General features: G+C 29.5%; 1 protein-coding gene across 2 annotated transcripts; it reads left to right on the top strand.

The window, feature by feature from the left end:
• Positions 1–1,873: 1,873 nt before the first annotated feature.
• Positions 1,874–13,133, top strand: LOC113382905 (putative uncharacterized protein DDB_G0282133). 2 transcript variants are annotated; one of them, XM_026621151.1, is made up of 5 exons: positions 1,874–3,793; positions 6,481–7,879; positions 9,157–9,231; positions 9,772–9,877; positions 12,898–13,133. In XM_026621151.1, exons 1-5 carry the CDS (start codon positions 2,105–2,107, stop codon positions 13,034–13,036), a joined length of 3,408 nt encoding a protein of 1,135 aa, XP_026476936.1. In that variant the 5' UTR covers positions 1,874–2,104; the 3' UTR covers positions 13,037–13,133. The 2 variants fall into 2 exon arrangements, with proteins under 2 accessions (XP_026476936.1, XP_026476937.1); XM_026621152.1 differs by having other exon boundaries at positions 12,732–12,959.
• The last annotated feature ends 1,938 nt before the right edge of the window (positions 13,134–15,071 follow it).

Genomic DNA, 15,071 nt, shown 5'->3' with positions numbered 1-15,071 from the left:
AAATTCCGATTCGCTAATCACATGTTTTTTTGGCGTTTTAAGTCATTTTGAATCGTTCGACTTCAAATTTGGAAAATGTATGTACGTGTTTGCGAAAAATTGACCTATTGCTAAAATTTTATCAAAAGCGGCTGCATCAATTTCAAATATTTAAAAGGTATGATGGAACTTGGTAGGAACTGTTGAGACATTTGCTTCTTTAGAATTATCAGATAAGGGCAAAATTTTAGGCAGAAATACTAAACCGATTTTGGATGTGGAAAATTAAAAAGCCGTTCAAAAGATATTTGATGGCCTTCACAATTACAATTCAAACTAAATTTTATTGACTATTTTGATCGTGCCTTAAGGCAAGTTGCAGGAAGTTTCCGTACCATTGAAATATGAAAATTATGAAAAAGATGATTCTTTGAAAACTTTGAGATTTACAGAAATTTTTGAAGGAAGTTGACTTTTCTAAAAATTTGAAATTTTTGAAAATATGTAAAAATTTTAAAACCCATTCATGTTGGTTGTTTCATATTCATACTGTGGAAAAGGTCCAGGACATTTGTTTGAACTATGTAAGTGAACTTTAAACAATATAAATCTTGGTACGGAACCCATAGACATTAAAAAAAATGTACTAATTATTAAAATTTTTATGAATATATCTATATAAAATATCTGATAATTTGATGTGCATATGTCTAATGGTCAATTTTGTCCGATTAGTGGCATTTATTTAAACTGTTTTTGCTGGATCTCCGAAACCGCTGGACCTATCTCCCCAGAAATTTAATCAATACTTCATACCATCAATACAAGTGAAAAATTTGTTGAATCATTCGAAAGGAACGCTCTATTCTCTCAAAAATTAATTTGCCATTTTTTGCACTTTTTGCACTGTATCTTCGAAACTGCCTTTGCCAAAAACTAATCAGCACATCTGCCTATGAATAGAAAATGTTTCACTATTTCTTCTGTAATTCCGAAAATAATTTGAATTTGGTTCTGATATTTTAGCGATATATTCTTGGCTAATTTTGGAAAACACGACAAAAAAAAACGTTTTTTTTCAAAGCCTCTAAAGTAGACTCCCCCCTTAATAAAGTACTGTTTCTCATAAACCTAAGAGCGCGTCCATTAAACGCGTGAGGTTTTTTGGGGGAGGGGGGGTTTGACAAAAAATCACACAAAATCACGTGGTGGAGGGCGGGGTATAGTAAGATATCTCGTGTATTTTTTACCTGAATTATTTTTAAAAAATCTAAGTATTTTCAAAAAAATCATAATATTTACAATTTTTGTTTGGTGGGGGAGGGGGGCGTAATTTTGAATACCATCATGTATCACCAAGGGGGAGGGGCGATCAAAAAAACCTCAAAAAATCGATCACGTGATTAATGGACGCCCCCTAATCTCTCTATTTGACGAACCCACACGCTTGAAGTTATCCGTTACAAAAAAGGTTTTCCATCCCTGATTGTTAAAGTATAATAATAACATTATATCGATTATATGTAAATATTAGTCACTATTTACAAGATTATCAAGCGATATAATGGCAGTTTAATATAGTTTGTTATAGAAACATTGCTTTTGTTTATCAAATAATTTCAACGGGCGGCCATTTTGAATCAAACAGGTTGAGAAACCGACCGACACGAAGGCAGCCACTAATGTCATTCCATTTGACATTTCGAACAATGCATTCAAAAGATATGCGATCACTTTCGACAAAATACTTTCTATAAATAAGTGTAATTGTTATATGTGAGTAATAAATTATGAATTAATAATAAATCATTGATTTTACATAACAATGACCTAATTAGTTCTCACGAAGGTTATTATTTTACAGGAATATTATCTATATGTCCATTACCACTGGGCAGACGTCAAAATTATTATTTATTATCTAGTTAACATGTTGAGCTCAAGATTTATTACAAGAAGTGTTAAGATTTCGGGTGGTAGTTACAAATTTTTTATTAAGCAATGTGTATAACTACGTGCGTGCATATGATTATAAAATTGTATTTATACCAATGATGTCATTTTCACCATAGGCGTGATATTGTTAAATATGGTAATGTGGGCTTTGTGAAATTATTGGATTAAAATGGATATCATACAAGATGAAAATAAGCACAGTTCATCTGAAAAGACTGTGGATTCCTTAGAAGATTTATGTGAAAAAGTTGTGGAAGAAACTTCTGCTGATAAAGAAATAATGTCACAAACAAAGGAACCTGAAGAGATTCCAGACACAGAAAAAATGGATAGTGCTAAAAGTTCTGATGAAATGAGCAAATCATTTTCAGAAGAACCTCAAAAATCACAAGCTTTTACTATAGATTTTGGTGATGGTAAACAAATTGATTCAACCAAACACAAATTTCTTATGGATAAATTAAAGAAAAGGCACCAACGAGGAGCATCTTTATCAAAACTTGAAGACACAAAACCATCTAAATCTACGATGTCTAAAAGTAAAACCACACAAGGTGTAAGTAAATTAGCAAAAACTAATCATAGCAAAGAATCTGTGCAACCTGTGAAACAAAATACTCGAGCTAGTGCAGGTAAAAATAAAATGCCAATGTCAGTTAGTTTCCATGAATCATCCAATTTTGGGTTAGATAGCAAAAGTCTCAGTCCGCGTACCAGTTTTCATGAAAGCTATTCAGAAGAAGTAAATTTATGCTCATTACCAAATATATCAACACACGAAGAAACATTTGAACCTCCTCATTCGACGAAAGAATCAAATAACGATGTAAGCAATGACTATGATTCAAATAGTGATGTTAGTGAAACTGGGACTTACACAATTGAAAATGATACTTACACAGAAGAACAAAAGGCTAAGATGAGTATAGATCAAAAACTAAATTCTACCAATACGGAAGTTATTCGTATTAGTATCAAGTCAACAGGCTGTGATAATAATATAAAGCATGAAGAAAGCCCTATATCAACAAAAAATATAAGTAAAACTATTATAAATACCAAGGATTTAACACCTGATTGTTCTAACAATGAAGAACTGGGTAATTTTGTGTCCAACGGGCATAAACAATATACTCCAAGTAAAGTATCATCAGACAAAAATGTATTAGAAGTATCTTACTACTACGAGCCGCAAGAAGAAAGTAAAGCCAGGAGTAGAAAATCTGTTTTAGAAAAGCTGAAGAATCGTGTGAGAAACATCAGTGAAAGAACCTTACAAAACAAACCAAAACAAGTTGATAATAATTTAGATATTGGTAGTTTTACCAGCGTTACTGCCAGTGGAGTGCTTAGTAATAAAAATCCAGCAACAAAAAATAAAAATGAGTTTGGTGTTCGAAATGAATTGGATATATTACTGAAAAGAAAGAAAAGTTTGACTAAATCTGAGATAGAATCCAGTGACTATGTTGAACCTGATAGCAAATTAAACAACTCTCAATTGTGTGATCTGAACAAACCTTCTAAAGATAATAATAAGTTTGAGAACAACTGGATTTACGAATGGGCCAAGTCGGCTTCAGAACACAACAGAAGAGAACGTGATAAAGCAAATAATGAGTATCGTTACAGGGACTCCAGTACAGATAATGCAAGTGATTATTATGGAAATAAACAGAATTCTCATAGAGCTATGTCATTGCCTTTAGGTAGAACGAATAATGATAGGATAAATGATTCTATAGTGAAAAGGCCACCACGTCCTCCTTCTGCTAGTCCCACAAAAATACCTTCTCCGATCTCAACTTTAGCACGACCTAGATCGAGAAATAGTGTCAGTTTATCTGGGAGCACTACTGTAAGTAATTATATTAGTATAATGCATATTTTCATATTAATTGTACATAAATATATAATAGAAGTTAGTAGAAAAAGTTAATGCTGATCCAGTTCTGTATGTGTGTGAGTTATTTTGTTTAAAGAGCTTAAAATTTAAAGCATTTTTTTATATTATATTAAATCATTGAATGTAATGTAATTATAATAATAATGTAAATGGCTAATTTGTAAAAAGGAGGCTGAATAAGTTCATTTAAAAACTACAGGCATCCTCCATATATTTGAAAGAAACTAAACTAGTGGTACATGGCATTGTGGCTTAAGGCAAATTGCTGGGACTTCCCGTACCATAATTGAATATTTGCAAAAGAAAAATAATCAATTATCAATAAAGATTGATTATTAATGTATAACAAATTCGTTTTAGTAAAGTTTTTTTATTGGTCCAATATAAGTTAAGTGCTAAGTTTGGGTAACTATCTCTCTCTCTCTCTCTATATATATATATATATATATATATATATATATATATATATATATAACACCCGAACCGATTTCGACAATTTTGCATTCGTTGGAAAGGTCTTGGGCTCCGCAAGGTTTATAGCTAAGAAAATTAGTGGTGCATGGCATCGTGCCTTAATGTAAGCTGTAGGAACTTCGCGCACCGTAATTAAAAATTCGAGTAATGACATTAGTGAGAATTATCAGAATTATGCTTGGTTAACTCAACGAGCAATTCTTGCCGCAAAGATTAATGATGTAAACGCACTGAATTTCACAATTTAATCAAAAATTGCTGGCGATTTTGTGACATACCAATGATTCCGACTGGTCTTCCCTTTGACTTCAAACGATTGCAATTTCCAGTTCGCCTTGCGTTCGCAATAACAAGTCGCAAGGCCGATCACTTAGTGTTTGCGGAATAAATTTCAAATAGATTATTTAGAAAATCATTGTTTTTCACATGGGCAGCTATAAGTTGCCTGTTCACGAGTTGGAAAACCATCCGCTTTGTTTGTGTTAAGGTCAGACCAAAAAACAAAAAATGTGGTTTACCAAAGAGCACTTCAATGAAACGGATAATTTGCGGATTCACTTTCATTTACTTAGAGAAGTTCAACTAAAAAACACTTCATTTTTGAAATCGAAAAAAATTCATTACTGTTGTATAACAAAATCAAATTTTTCCTTTTCAAATATAAAACAAACAAACTTTCTTCATCTTTCTCACGAAACCATCTGGTGGCGAAACGGAGTTTGTCGGGTTTGCTAGTATATATATATATATATATATATATATATATATATATATAATTATGTATATACAAAGAAGACAAGGAACGAATAGATAATAAACAAAACCTAATCGGAATAATTACTACTTGAAATGCTTCCAAAGAAATTATCTCATATTCCTTATTTATATTATATAAACATTTTGAAACTGAATTAAAATTATTTGTTCAAACTATATAAGGAAACTTTAGAATTTTGAACATTTTGAATTTTTTAGAATTTTCTGGAAAATTTTGAAAACTTGAGAAATTCAGAAACTTGAATTTTTTGTAAATTTTGCTTTTTTTCAAAATTTTGAAATTGCCGAACCTGTCTGCTTTAAAAACTAACCATTTCTTAATAAATTTGCGTGAATAACTATTTCAACATAATCAATCATTCTAATCGGATGCTCTGTAATCTCTAAAACTTCTATTATTTGCACTTTTTGTCCCGTATCTTTGAAACCGCTGTACCTGCCTTTTGCCAAAAACTAATCAGCATTTCTCCCCGTCCATACGAATTAAATGTTTTTTAAATCACTCTAATTAAAATATTACGGTCCTACGACAAGCCGTTTAATTTTAAAAATTCGTCAAAGTTTTAATACCGTTTTTTGGCATTTGTCAAAATTCATCGAAGTTTGCTCAAAAACGCCTAAACCGATTTCAAAAATTTAAAAGCCAAAATCAATGTGTTTTGATGTGGATTATCTTTTCTCAGTTTTGTGCAGCGATCGGCCGAGCCGTTTCTTTGTAATTTGGAAAAAAATGTTAAACTTTTCGTCTACATTTAAGCTCATACTACCGAATCGATTTTGATAAATCAAAAACTGTTCGAAAGATATTAGTTGGGAATGATACTGATTAGTTTTGGTTAAAAATCTTTCGAGCCGTTTTCTTTTAACTAACTGTTGAAAAAAAAAATTAAGCCGATTTTTATGGAACTTTTTTTGGCGATATATATCATGGTCTTATAGAACTTACTGAACTATTACGGCCTTACGACAAGTAGTTTAATTTTAAAAATTTATCAAACTTAAAGAAAATGAGTGGATTAAATACGATTTACTTGGTATAACGATAAAGTACTTGGTCTTAATGAACCTTCTAAACCATTAAAGTCCTACGGAAACTGGTTCAATTATAAAAATTATTAATTTGTGAAAATTTGCCGTTAGAAAATACTCCGAGTTAACGTGTTCGTTCGTTTCTAATTATTTGTAATAAATCCACTCGTAATACTTTTAATCACTCATAATCTTTTTTTTTTTTTATTGATGAAGTCGATTATTTACACATATCGGGAAGTTCATGTAACTTGCCTTAGGGCAAAATACCAATACCAACTAGTTTATAAATAGAATTAAGCAAAGTTTAAAATTTGCTATATTTTTTATAAATAATTGTAATTTTTTTATCTTTTTAGGAATTAAATTCTCCCATTGCTGACACACATGCATACTTACGAAATACCGAAGACGTGATCAATATTTTATCCTGCAGTCTTTCAAATAGCACTGGACCTAAAGTATCCAATTATGCAACTTACTCCGACAGTCGCAATGGATCACCCATGCATAGTTTAGATTCTTCCACATCACCAAAACACATATCTTATGTCACCATATCATCTGACGGTGAAACTAGGTTATCGCAAAGCAATGATTATAACACCAGACCTTTGAAGTCTGAATCAAGCCCAACATCACCAAAAAGAACATTTGGACCTTCAAGGCATAAAAGGCACTTCTCATTTGATAATTCATTGTCTCAAATAGAGTTTGCCTCACCTTCACACAATAGACTGATGAACAATTCGTTGACCCAAAAGAATAATTTATCTAAAGCTGTTTATGAGCATTCCCACAATCTAAAAAAGCACGATTATATAGAAAAGAATAACAAAGATTTAGGATATGGTGATCAACTACCACCCAAGCCTATCAAATGTTTTATAAATAAAAATGATACTAATTCTAAACTGAATATTGATCAAACAATTTCGGTTTCCAAGGATAACTTGTTGAAGAGCACATTCAAGGACAATAACTTGCAAATCAACAATAAAAATTCTTTTAACGACGTCAGAAACAAGTTAGCAAAACACCAGAATTCACCAAATTCAAGCCCGATCAGACGTTCTAGCTCATTTTCTTCACATGCAAATGATACTCCTTTGAGGAGCAGACATAATAACACTCCGTTCATGGATTCACCTAGGAGCACTAGGAAATACACAAACTATAACAATTACCATGACAACAACGATAATTTCAGTGATGGCATCAAGTCCGATTACGAATACGAAAACGATAAAACGACCCCAAAGCCTGAAAAAATAAAAAATACGCGTTGTAACCGCGCATTCAGTTTACGACGAGCGAGACTAGAATCCGAAAAAAGTGATACATCTGTATCAGCAACCAAGCAACCTGCATCCAATTTTGTTCGTAACAATGCTGATTCTACCAGAAGATCTGTCAGAAGTTCATTTAGAGAAAAAAGCACTGGACCACGCGATATAAGTATCAACAAGCGTCTTGCTAATCCCAAACCATCAGAAAACGTGAGTGATGTATCTTCTGCTGGACAGAAAAAAGTAACCGCGAGTGTGCAGCCAAGGTACATGGATATTTCCAAGTATAAATCTCCAACTACTGCATCATTTTTGAAAAAAGATGAGAGTAAAAGTTATTTGGAAACGAAAAGTGTACCAGGAAGTGCTGCCAAGAATAAAAATCTGACCAGGAATGATGATATCAGATTGAGTTTACGGTCTACAAGAAGCGCTGGCCCTGGGAAAGGTGTAATTAAAAAGGACATAGGTCAGATAAAATATTTGTTTATATCGAATATTTGTTTTAATATATATTTATATATATATATATATATATATATATATATATATATAATTATAATTATAATTATATATGCACAATTAAAAACTTAAAGTTGATATTTAAAGGTATATCATTAATAATATTTGCTCAGTAGAATCATTAAGTTTTTTTTTCATATTCATATAAAAGCGTTTCAACTCACTATAAATATTTCCCTGCATCTGTAATTTTATATTCGCTGTTGACACGTATAAACAGAACCTAATAATCTAAAGTAACATCATAAAAATTAGAATTATTTTAAAAATTTACTTTGAAAATTCATGCTTATTGGTCATGCTGTTGTTTTAGATTTCTTTCAGTGGAATTAATAAAATATGCAACAGAGATATTTTATAAATAAAAAATAAGTTGTGAAACTTACTAAAACAATATTAAAAGTAGAAATAATAATCCATGATATGAGGATATGTTATAACAGTACAACACTATGTGCAACAGAACAATTTTTCAGAAGATAATTTATTTGCGATATGGAAATTATTTTGAGATATAATGATAAAAGTATTCTAAAGTATTTTTGTTACTTCATAAAACTAACAATCATATTGACAAGATATTGACACTAATAACCTACTGAATTTAGAAATGTCATTTGTTTACCGTATATAAAAGTATTACACTTCAATTTTACAAATTTAACACTACTACTAATACTAATTTTACCACAAGTTTTGGAATATAGTGTATCAAATCATTTGCTGAGTCAATTATTTAATATATATTAGTAAAACCAGCCAACATTTAATAAAAAGTGCCTTCAGCAAACAATTCCAAACAAATTTAAAACTATGCTGACCGAACACATCAAAACATAACATAAACTTACTTAACCTGACTATATTGTTAAATTTGAAGACAATTTATTCAAAGGGCGTTTTGCTGAATGTTGTTTTATTCAATTACATAATGTTAAGCCAATAAATAAGAAAAATGGCAAACCATCCCTTTGTAACACACAGTTGGTTTTTAAATCGTGATTTGACTATAGACTATGTTATATATATATATATATATATATATATATATATATAATTATACGTAATTAAATAATTATAACCAAGCTTCCAAAATTACGCTTTGAAAAAATTGGAAAACTTATTTTAAAATGTCAATCTGCACTTGAAGTTTTCCTTGTTTTATTTATTGTTTGATTTAAAAATTTCTGTTTAATTAATGTTTGTTTTATATTATTTTTGAAGTTCCTGTACGAAATCCCACAAAGGAGCAAGAAATGGCAAATTGGAAGCGCAGGGCCAAATATGATCCTATGAAAGGTAGATATATATTTTTTACAAATATGTACCCTATTGTGTAAATTATATATATATATATATATATATATATATATATATATATATATGATTAATTTCTTGGAGGGCGTAACATCAAGTAAAAAATATAAATAAAGTGAAGATGTTTTAAAACATCTTTATTTTTCCATATGTTCTATACTAAACTACACAAAAAACTAAACTACTACAAAAAACTAAATCTACATAGAGCAAGAATAAAAAGAAAGAGATTTAACTAAAGAGACAGACTAATTATATCTAAACCTTAAATTAAAATATTGTATAAAACGTTACTAACTTGAAAATCTTAGATTATCACTTAGATATATTAATAACAGCTCGTAAAAAATTAATTATTGGAAACAAGCACCAAATGTCAGTAATTTTTTTTTTATAAAAAATAAAAAATAATTAATAAATAAAATATTATACGTAAGCACTCGTGTATCCGAGGCATGCCAAACAAGAATAAAAATGAATATATTAATTTATAATAAATTAACTTATATATTATCTCTTTAGCTGCTGCTGAAGGCAGAAAGAAGGCCGAATTAGCTAAGAAAATAGCTAGCTCCAACATAATGACCCAATCATTTAATGAAAATGAAAACTATTCTCCATTACAGAGGTAAATTAAGTTATTTTTTTTGTTTGTTTTTTCTTTTGTGTGATGAATTGCTTTTACCTTCAACTGCTTCACAGTTTTGATCACCTATTTATTCATTTTATGATATTGATGTTTTGACTTAATCAGTATTTACATTAACCATTTTATTCATTTTACAATATTAATATTTTGACTACATTTTATACATAATCATTATCAGTTAGATTATATTTTTGCAAATTAAATATATATTTTGTTGTTACAAATTATTATATTAAATACTACATGTTGAAGTAATATTTTTTTGGTAATAAATCATCTTATGCTATTCTTTGATATGGTAAATGAAATCAATATTATTTTTTAATATAGTAAATAATATTCTGATAAAATTCTATATGATGCTAATTGTTAGCATATTAAAATACAATTACATCATGCAGCATATCACAAATTCTATGTATGTTTGTTTGTTTCATCGCTGGCACAGTCACTTGTGTTTGTATTTCACTGGCTTTTGCATTGATTGAAATTTTCATGTTTTCAATCATCAACAATGTAATGAGTATCATTGCACGTATTTATTTGAATTAAAAACAAAAGTGAGAGCAGATTTATAATAACTCTTTTGTAGCCTTAATAAATAAATTTTTAACATTATTTAAACAATGTGATACAATCTAAGTTGAAACTCGTTTGTGAGTAAAATATTAGTCTAATGTAGATACTTGATTTTCTATCTTCTACAGTTGTGTTTGAATTAGTTTATATCAGAGAATAGAATGTATTGTACTAAATGAAATTTTTTTATTTTAGGGGAGTACTTTTAATAAGGATTTTTTTTTTCATTTGTTAGTCAAGTCTTAGTCTCTTCTTCGGTGATTAATTAAATTTAAATTGATTGATTGATTGGTTTAATCTGAAATCTATATTTTTGGTACATAAGAATAAAGCCCATGTTCAGTATAGTGATTTCTAAAATCATGATCAAGTTGCACGAACTTTTTAAGTGTTAATATTTGCCTTATGAATTAAATAAGAAATGGAATTTCACTACTTAGATGAAATTTTAAGCGGTTTATTTCACAAATTAAGTTTTTGCCTTTCATCAAAAACTAATCAATGCGATTTCTAATTGACTTATGATATATGTGATGTGAAAAAAGTGCTCAAACACACATGGCTCAATTTTTATAATCCAATGATTTTTCGTAGGTCTTTAATATTTTAAGATGTTCGTCTAGATCATAAACTCGTCGGCATATTAATTTTCATTAAAAACTAAAAGAAAATTTTACTTTTAATTGCGAGGAACAGGAATTTTGAAGTTTTAAAATTGATTCATGATTTTTGGATATAATGTGGACGAAGAGTTTTGCATTTTTATGCTAATTATAAAGAAGCGGGTTGGCTGATCACCGCATAAAGTGCGAGTTTTTATCGAGTTTCCTCGTATGGCTTTAAAATTTTTAAAATCGGTAAAGCCGTTTTTTGAAAAATCGAGGACGAAAGATCAGATTGTGGATCACTATGCACGTTTTATTTATATTTATCGCATAGTAAACTAGTGGGGTGGGTGGCATCGTGCCTTAAGGCAAATTGCTGGAACTTCCCGTACCGTAACGAAATGTTCGAGGATTACTGAATGTTTTCAAATAGATTATTATAAATATTGTAACATTGTATAATATTTATAAATATCATATAAACTGAATTGCAGAGTTGATATTATTTGTAAAGTATATTAGAACTATAGTCAGAATTAAAAATAAATATTTTCGATATACAAAAAACTAAAAAAAAAAAAAAAAATGGGACAATTTTTTTTTTCCAAAATCGATTATTTTGTTAAGACAAGCAGAAGGTTTTTTGAATCATTTAAATCGGACGCTTAGTTCTCTCAAAAACTGCCATTTTTTACATATTTAGCTCCGTATCTTCAAAATGGCTGGGCCTGCCTTTGCCAAAAACTAATAAACACTTCTCCCAATCATTACTAATTGAATGTTTTTTAGATCATTCAAATCGGATACTCCGTTCTCTCAAAAATACGATTTCTATTTTCTGCACTCTTTGCTCCGTATCTCCGAAACGGCTGGACCTGCCTTTGCCAAAAACTAATCAGCTCTTTTCTCTATCAATAGGAATCGGATGTTTTTTGAACCATTCAAATCGGTTGATCCTAAAACGTGACTTGAAATTTGTATCCACACATACATACACACACACACACACATCCATTTTTTCTGAAGTATGCCAAAACGTTCAGAAACCTTCAAAACGTCGAGAAATGTAAAAATTTTCAATTCCGATTTTCGGCCCATTACAATAACTTACCCTACGGGAAGTTAATAAGTAATTTACAAAAATGATTTTTTTTTATTTTAATGTTAAACATTAAAGTTAAAGTGGAAACTTTAATTAGCACAATTACAATATTATAACTTTGTTTGAAAAGAATCAATTGGAATTTCGAATGTCGCATTGATTAGTTTTTAGCGAAGAACAGTATTTTCAAAATAAACAGTTGAACATATAATCGTTAAAATTCAAAAGCTGATAAGTATTAATGCTTACGAGGATTATTTTTGCATATAGGGAAATACATTCAACTTGCCTTAAGGCAAAATACCACTTGCACCTATTTCCCATAGAGGGTTCAAAATGCGTAGTTTTAAAATTAAACAAAGTCTGAGGAAGCTCTTTTATTAACTTATTACTTTCCTGTTTTTTTTTTAAATAATAGAAGGACAAGTGTAAAAACTACCTCTTCATTGTTTTTTGTTTTATATTAATTAAAATATTATAAATCTGCTCACAGATTACTTATTAATTTACATGATTAAATAACACATGTATCTGATCAAAACTTTAGACCGCCAATTTCTCCGCGCCAATCGAATTAAACACATTTCTTCAATGAAATATGTTGAAAAAGATAATCTAGTGAAAAATAGACGACCTGAGTTACTGTGCTAGTGCATATCATTACAAAAGTGCAATTAACTGAATTATTGAAAAAAATGTGATAACAAAATTAGCGGAGGAGCAGTTTTGAGGTCTCAATCATATCATGGGGCTGTTGGACTGGAATGGCTATCAGGGGGCAATTCGAAGGCCTTTGGTTTCAATCGAGGTGAATCCATATCAGACACAAGTGACGATGGATTGAATTACTAATACACAAACTGCCGTCTGATTAATTTTATGTATGTGACAATGTTTTATAAAAGTGAGTCGAATGCACTAAATATTTTTAACTCATAAATTCATATACAGCAGAAGAAATTTTTATTCTAATTAAATAAAACTATGAAAAGTAAGAATATTACATTCTTACTGCGAGGGTATTTAAATCTGAAGTTTTACAGTTTAATAATTTATGTGGTTTATTCAATATTCTTATTAATTAATTTCAGTCTTAAAATCACTGAATAAATCTTATTCATAATCAATAATATCTATGAATATTACATTAAGAGACTATAAGAAATATATTATTAAGCAGTATGCTATTGACACGGTTAATTAAATTATTATTTTTTGAAACTACAGTAGAACTCCAATTATCCGAACTCCGACTATCCGAACTCCAATTATCCGAACTCCAATTATCCGAACTCCAACTATCTGAATCGCCGATTATCCGAATCACATTCAGAAAAAAAATTGTCCAAAAAAAGTCTAAGTACGCTATTATTCTTCCACTAGCAAAGCCAGTGTAGGCACATTGTTTGTTTTGATTTGACGGAGATGTTTACAAAACAATGATTTTTATTTCTAAACTTGTACATTTTTTTTTTTTTTTAATTCGTTTAAGTACATTTTATTTATATTTAAAACATGTGAAAATGTCATGTTTCTTTCATTTAATTCAATAAAAAAATAGTGCAATATCAAAACGTTACTTTTATTCTCTCCAATGGCAATTTAAAAAAAAAAACTCCGAATATTTGATTATCCGAATCGGTCCCGGTCCCCATTAATTCGGATAATTGGACTTCTACTGTATTAGATATCTTTTTTACTTTGAAATCTAATACAGTAGAACTCCAATTATCCGAATTAATGGGGACCGGGACCCATTCGGATAATCGAAGTTTTTTTTAAAAATTGCCATTGGAGAGAAAAAAAGTTACGTTTTGATATTGCACTATTTTTTTATTGAATTAAATGAAAGAAACATGATATTTTCACATGTTTTAAATATAAATAAAATGTACTTATGTACAAGTTTAGAAATAAAAATCATTGTTTTTTAAACATCTCCGTCAAATCAAAACAAACAATGTGCCTACTTTGGCTTTGCTGGTGGAAGAATAAGAGCGCACTTAGACTTTTTTTGGACAATTTTTTTTCTGAAAGTGATTCGGATAATCGGCGATTCGGATAATTGGAGTTCGGATAATTGGAGTTCGGATAATTGGAGTTCGGATGATTGGAGTTCGGATAATTGAAGTTCTACTGTATCTTAACAAAAGATATCTTTTATACAGGGTGTTCAGGAACATGACATTGACTCAAGTAGATACAGGGTAACAGGATTGACTGTAACCATCGTGCAAAAATTAGAAATTTTTCTTATCCTATACAATTTGAAAATTGTGAGCTTTTAAGTAAAACAGTAAAGCTGTTATTCGGTTATTGTTTTATTATTAAAAACCTAGAAATAACATATTTGTTATATTGTTAATATCAAAAATATTGTAATTTCTAGATTTTTATTTTTCTACTACTTCTAGTTATTTTTTAGTATAAAACTAACAACTATTGTACCATTTTACCACTTTAGAGGTTTTTTTCTTTGAAGGACAACCTTTCAAAGTCGATGAATTTTGAAAATTATATTTTCATATTTTAACTCAGTGGTTTCCAACCATTTTCGCACCGCGCCCCCCTGCTCTAATATAAAATTTGTTGCGTCTCTCTTAATTTTTTCAACAATTTTATTTCATAGATACTCAACTGATATTAACAGACCACAAATTAATATGAAATATCAAGTAAAAATTTGCATAAAATAAAATTATTTTTTTGTTTATTTCTTTATATTAATTTAAAAATTTTGGTTTCTTTTCGAAAATAGTAATTACAGTTATGGTTTCATAGTTAAATGAACAGAAATAATAACAAATAACCACAATAAACAAAAAATGGTTACAGTTTCACTAAAGCTCCAGGTTTTACTAAAAAAAAGCTCACCATTTTCAAATTT

The sequence above is a fragment of the Ctenocephalides felis genome, unplaced genomic scaffold, assembly GCF_003426905.1.
Source record: "Ctenocephalides felis isolate EL2017-DRISC unplaced genomic scaffold, ASM342690v1 CF-g0.4_SCAFFOLD_03570, whole genome shotgun sequence".
In the NCBI taxonomy this organism is placed as follows: Eukaryota; Metazoa; Arthropoda; class Insecta; order Siphonaptera; family Pulicidae; genus Ctenocephalides; species Ctenocephalides felis.
This window is presented reverse-complemented; position numbering and strand designations above follow the sequence as displayed.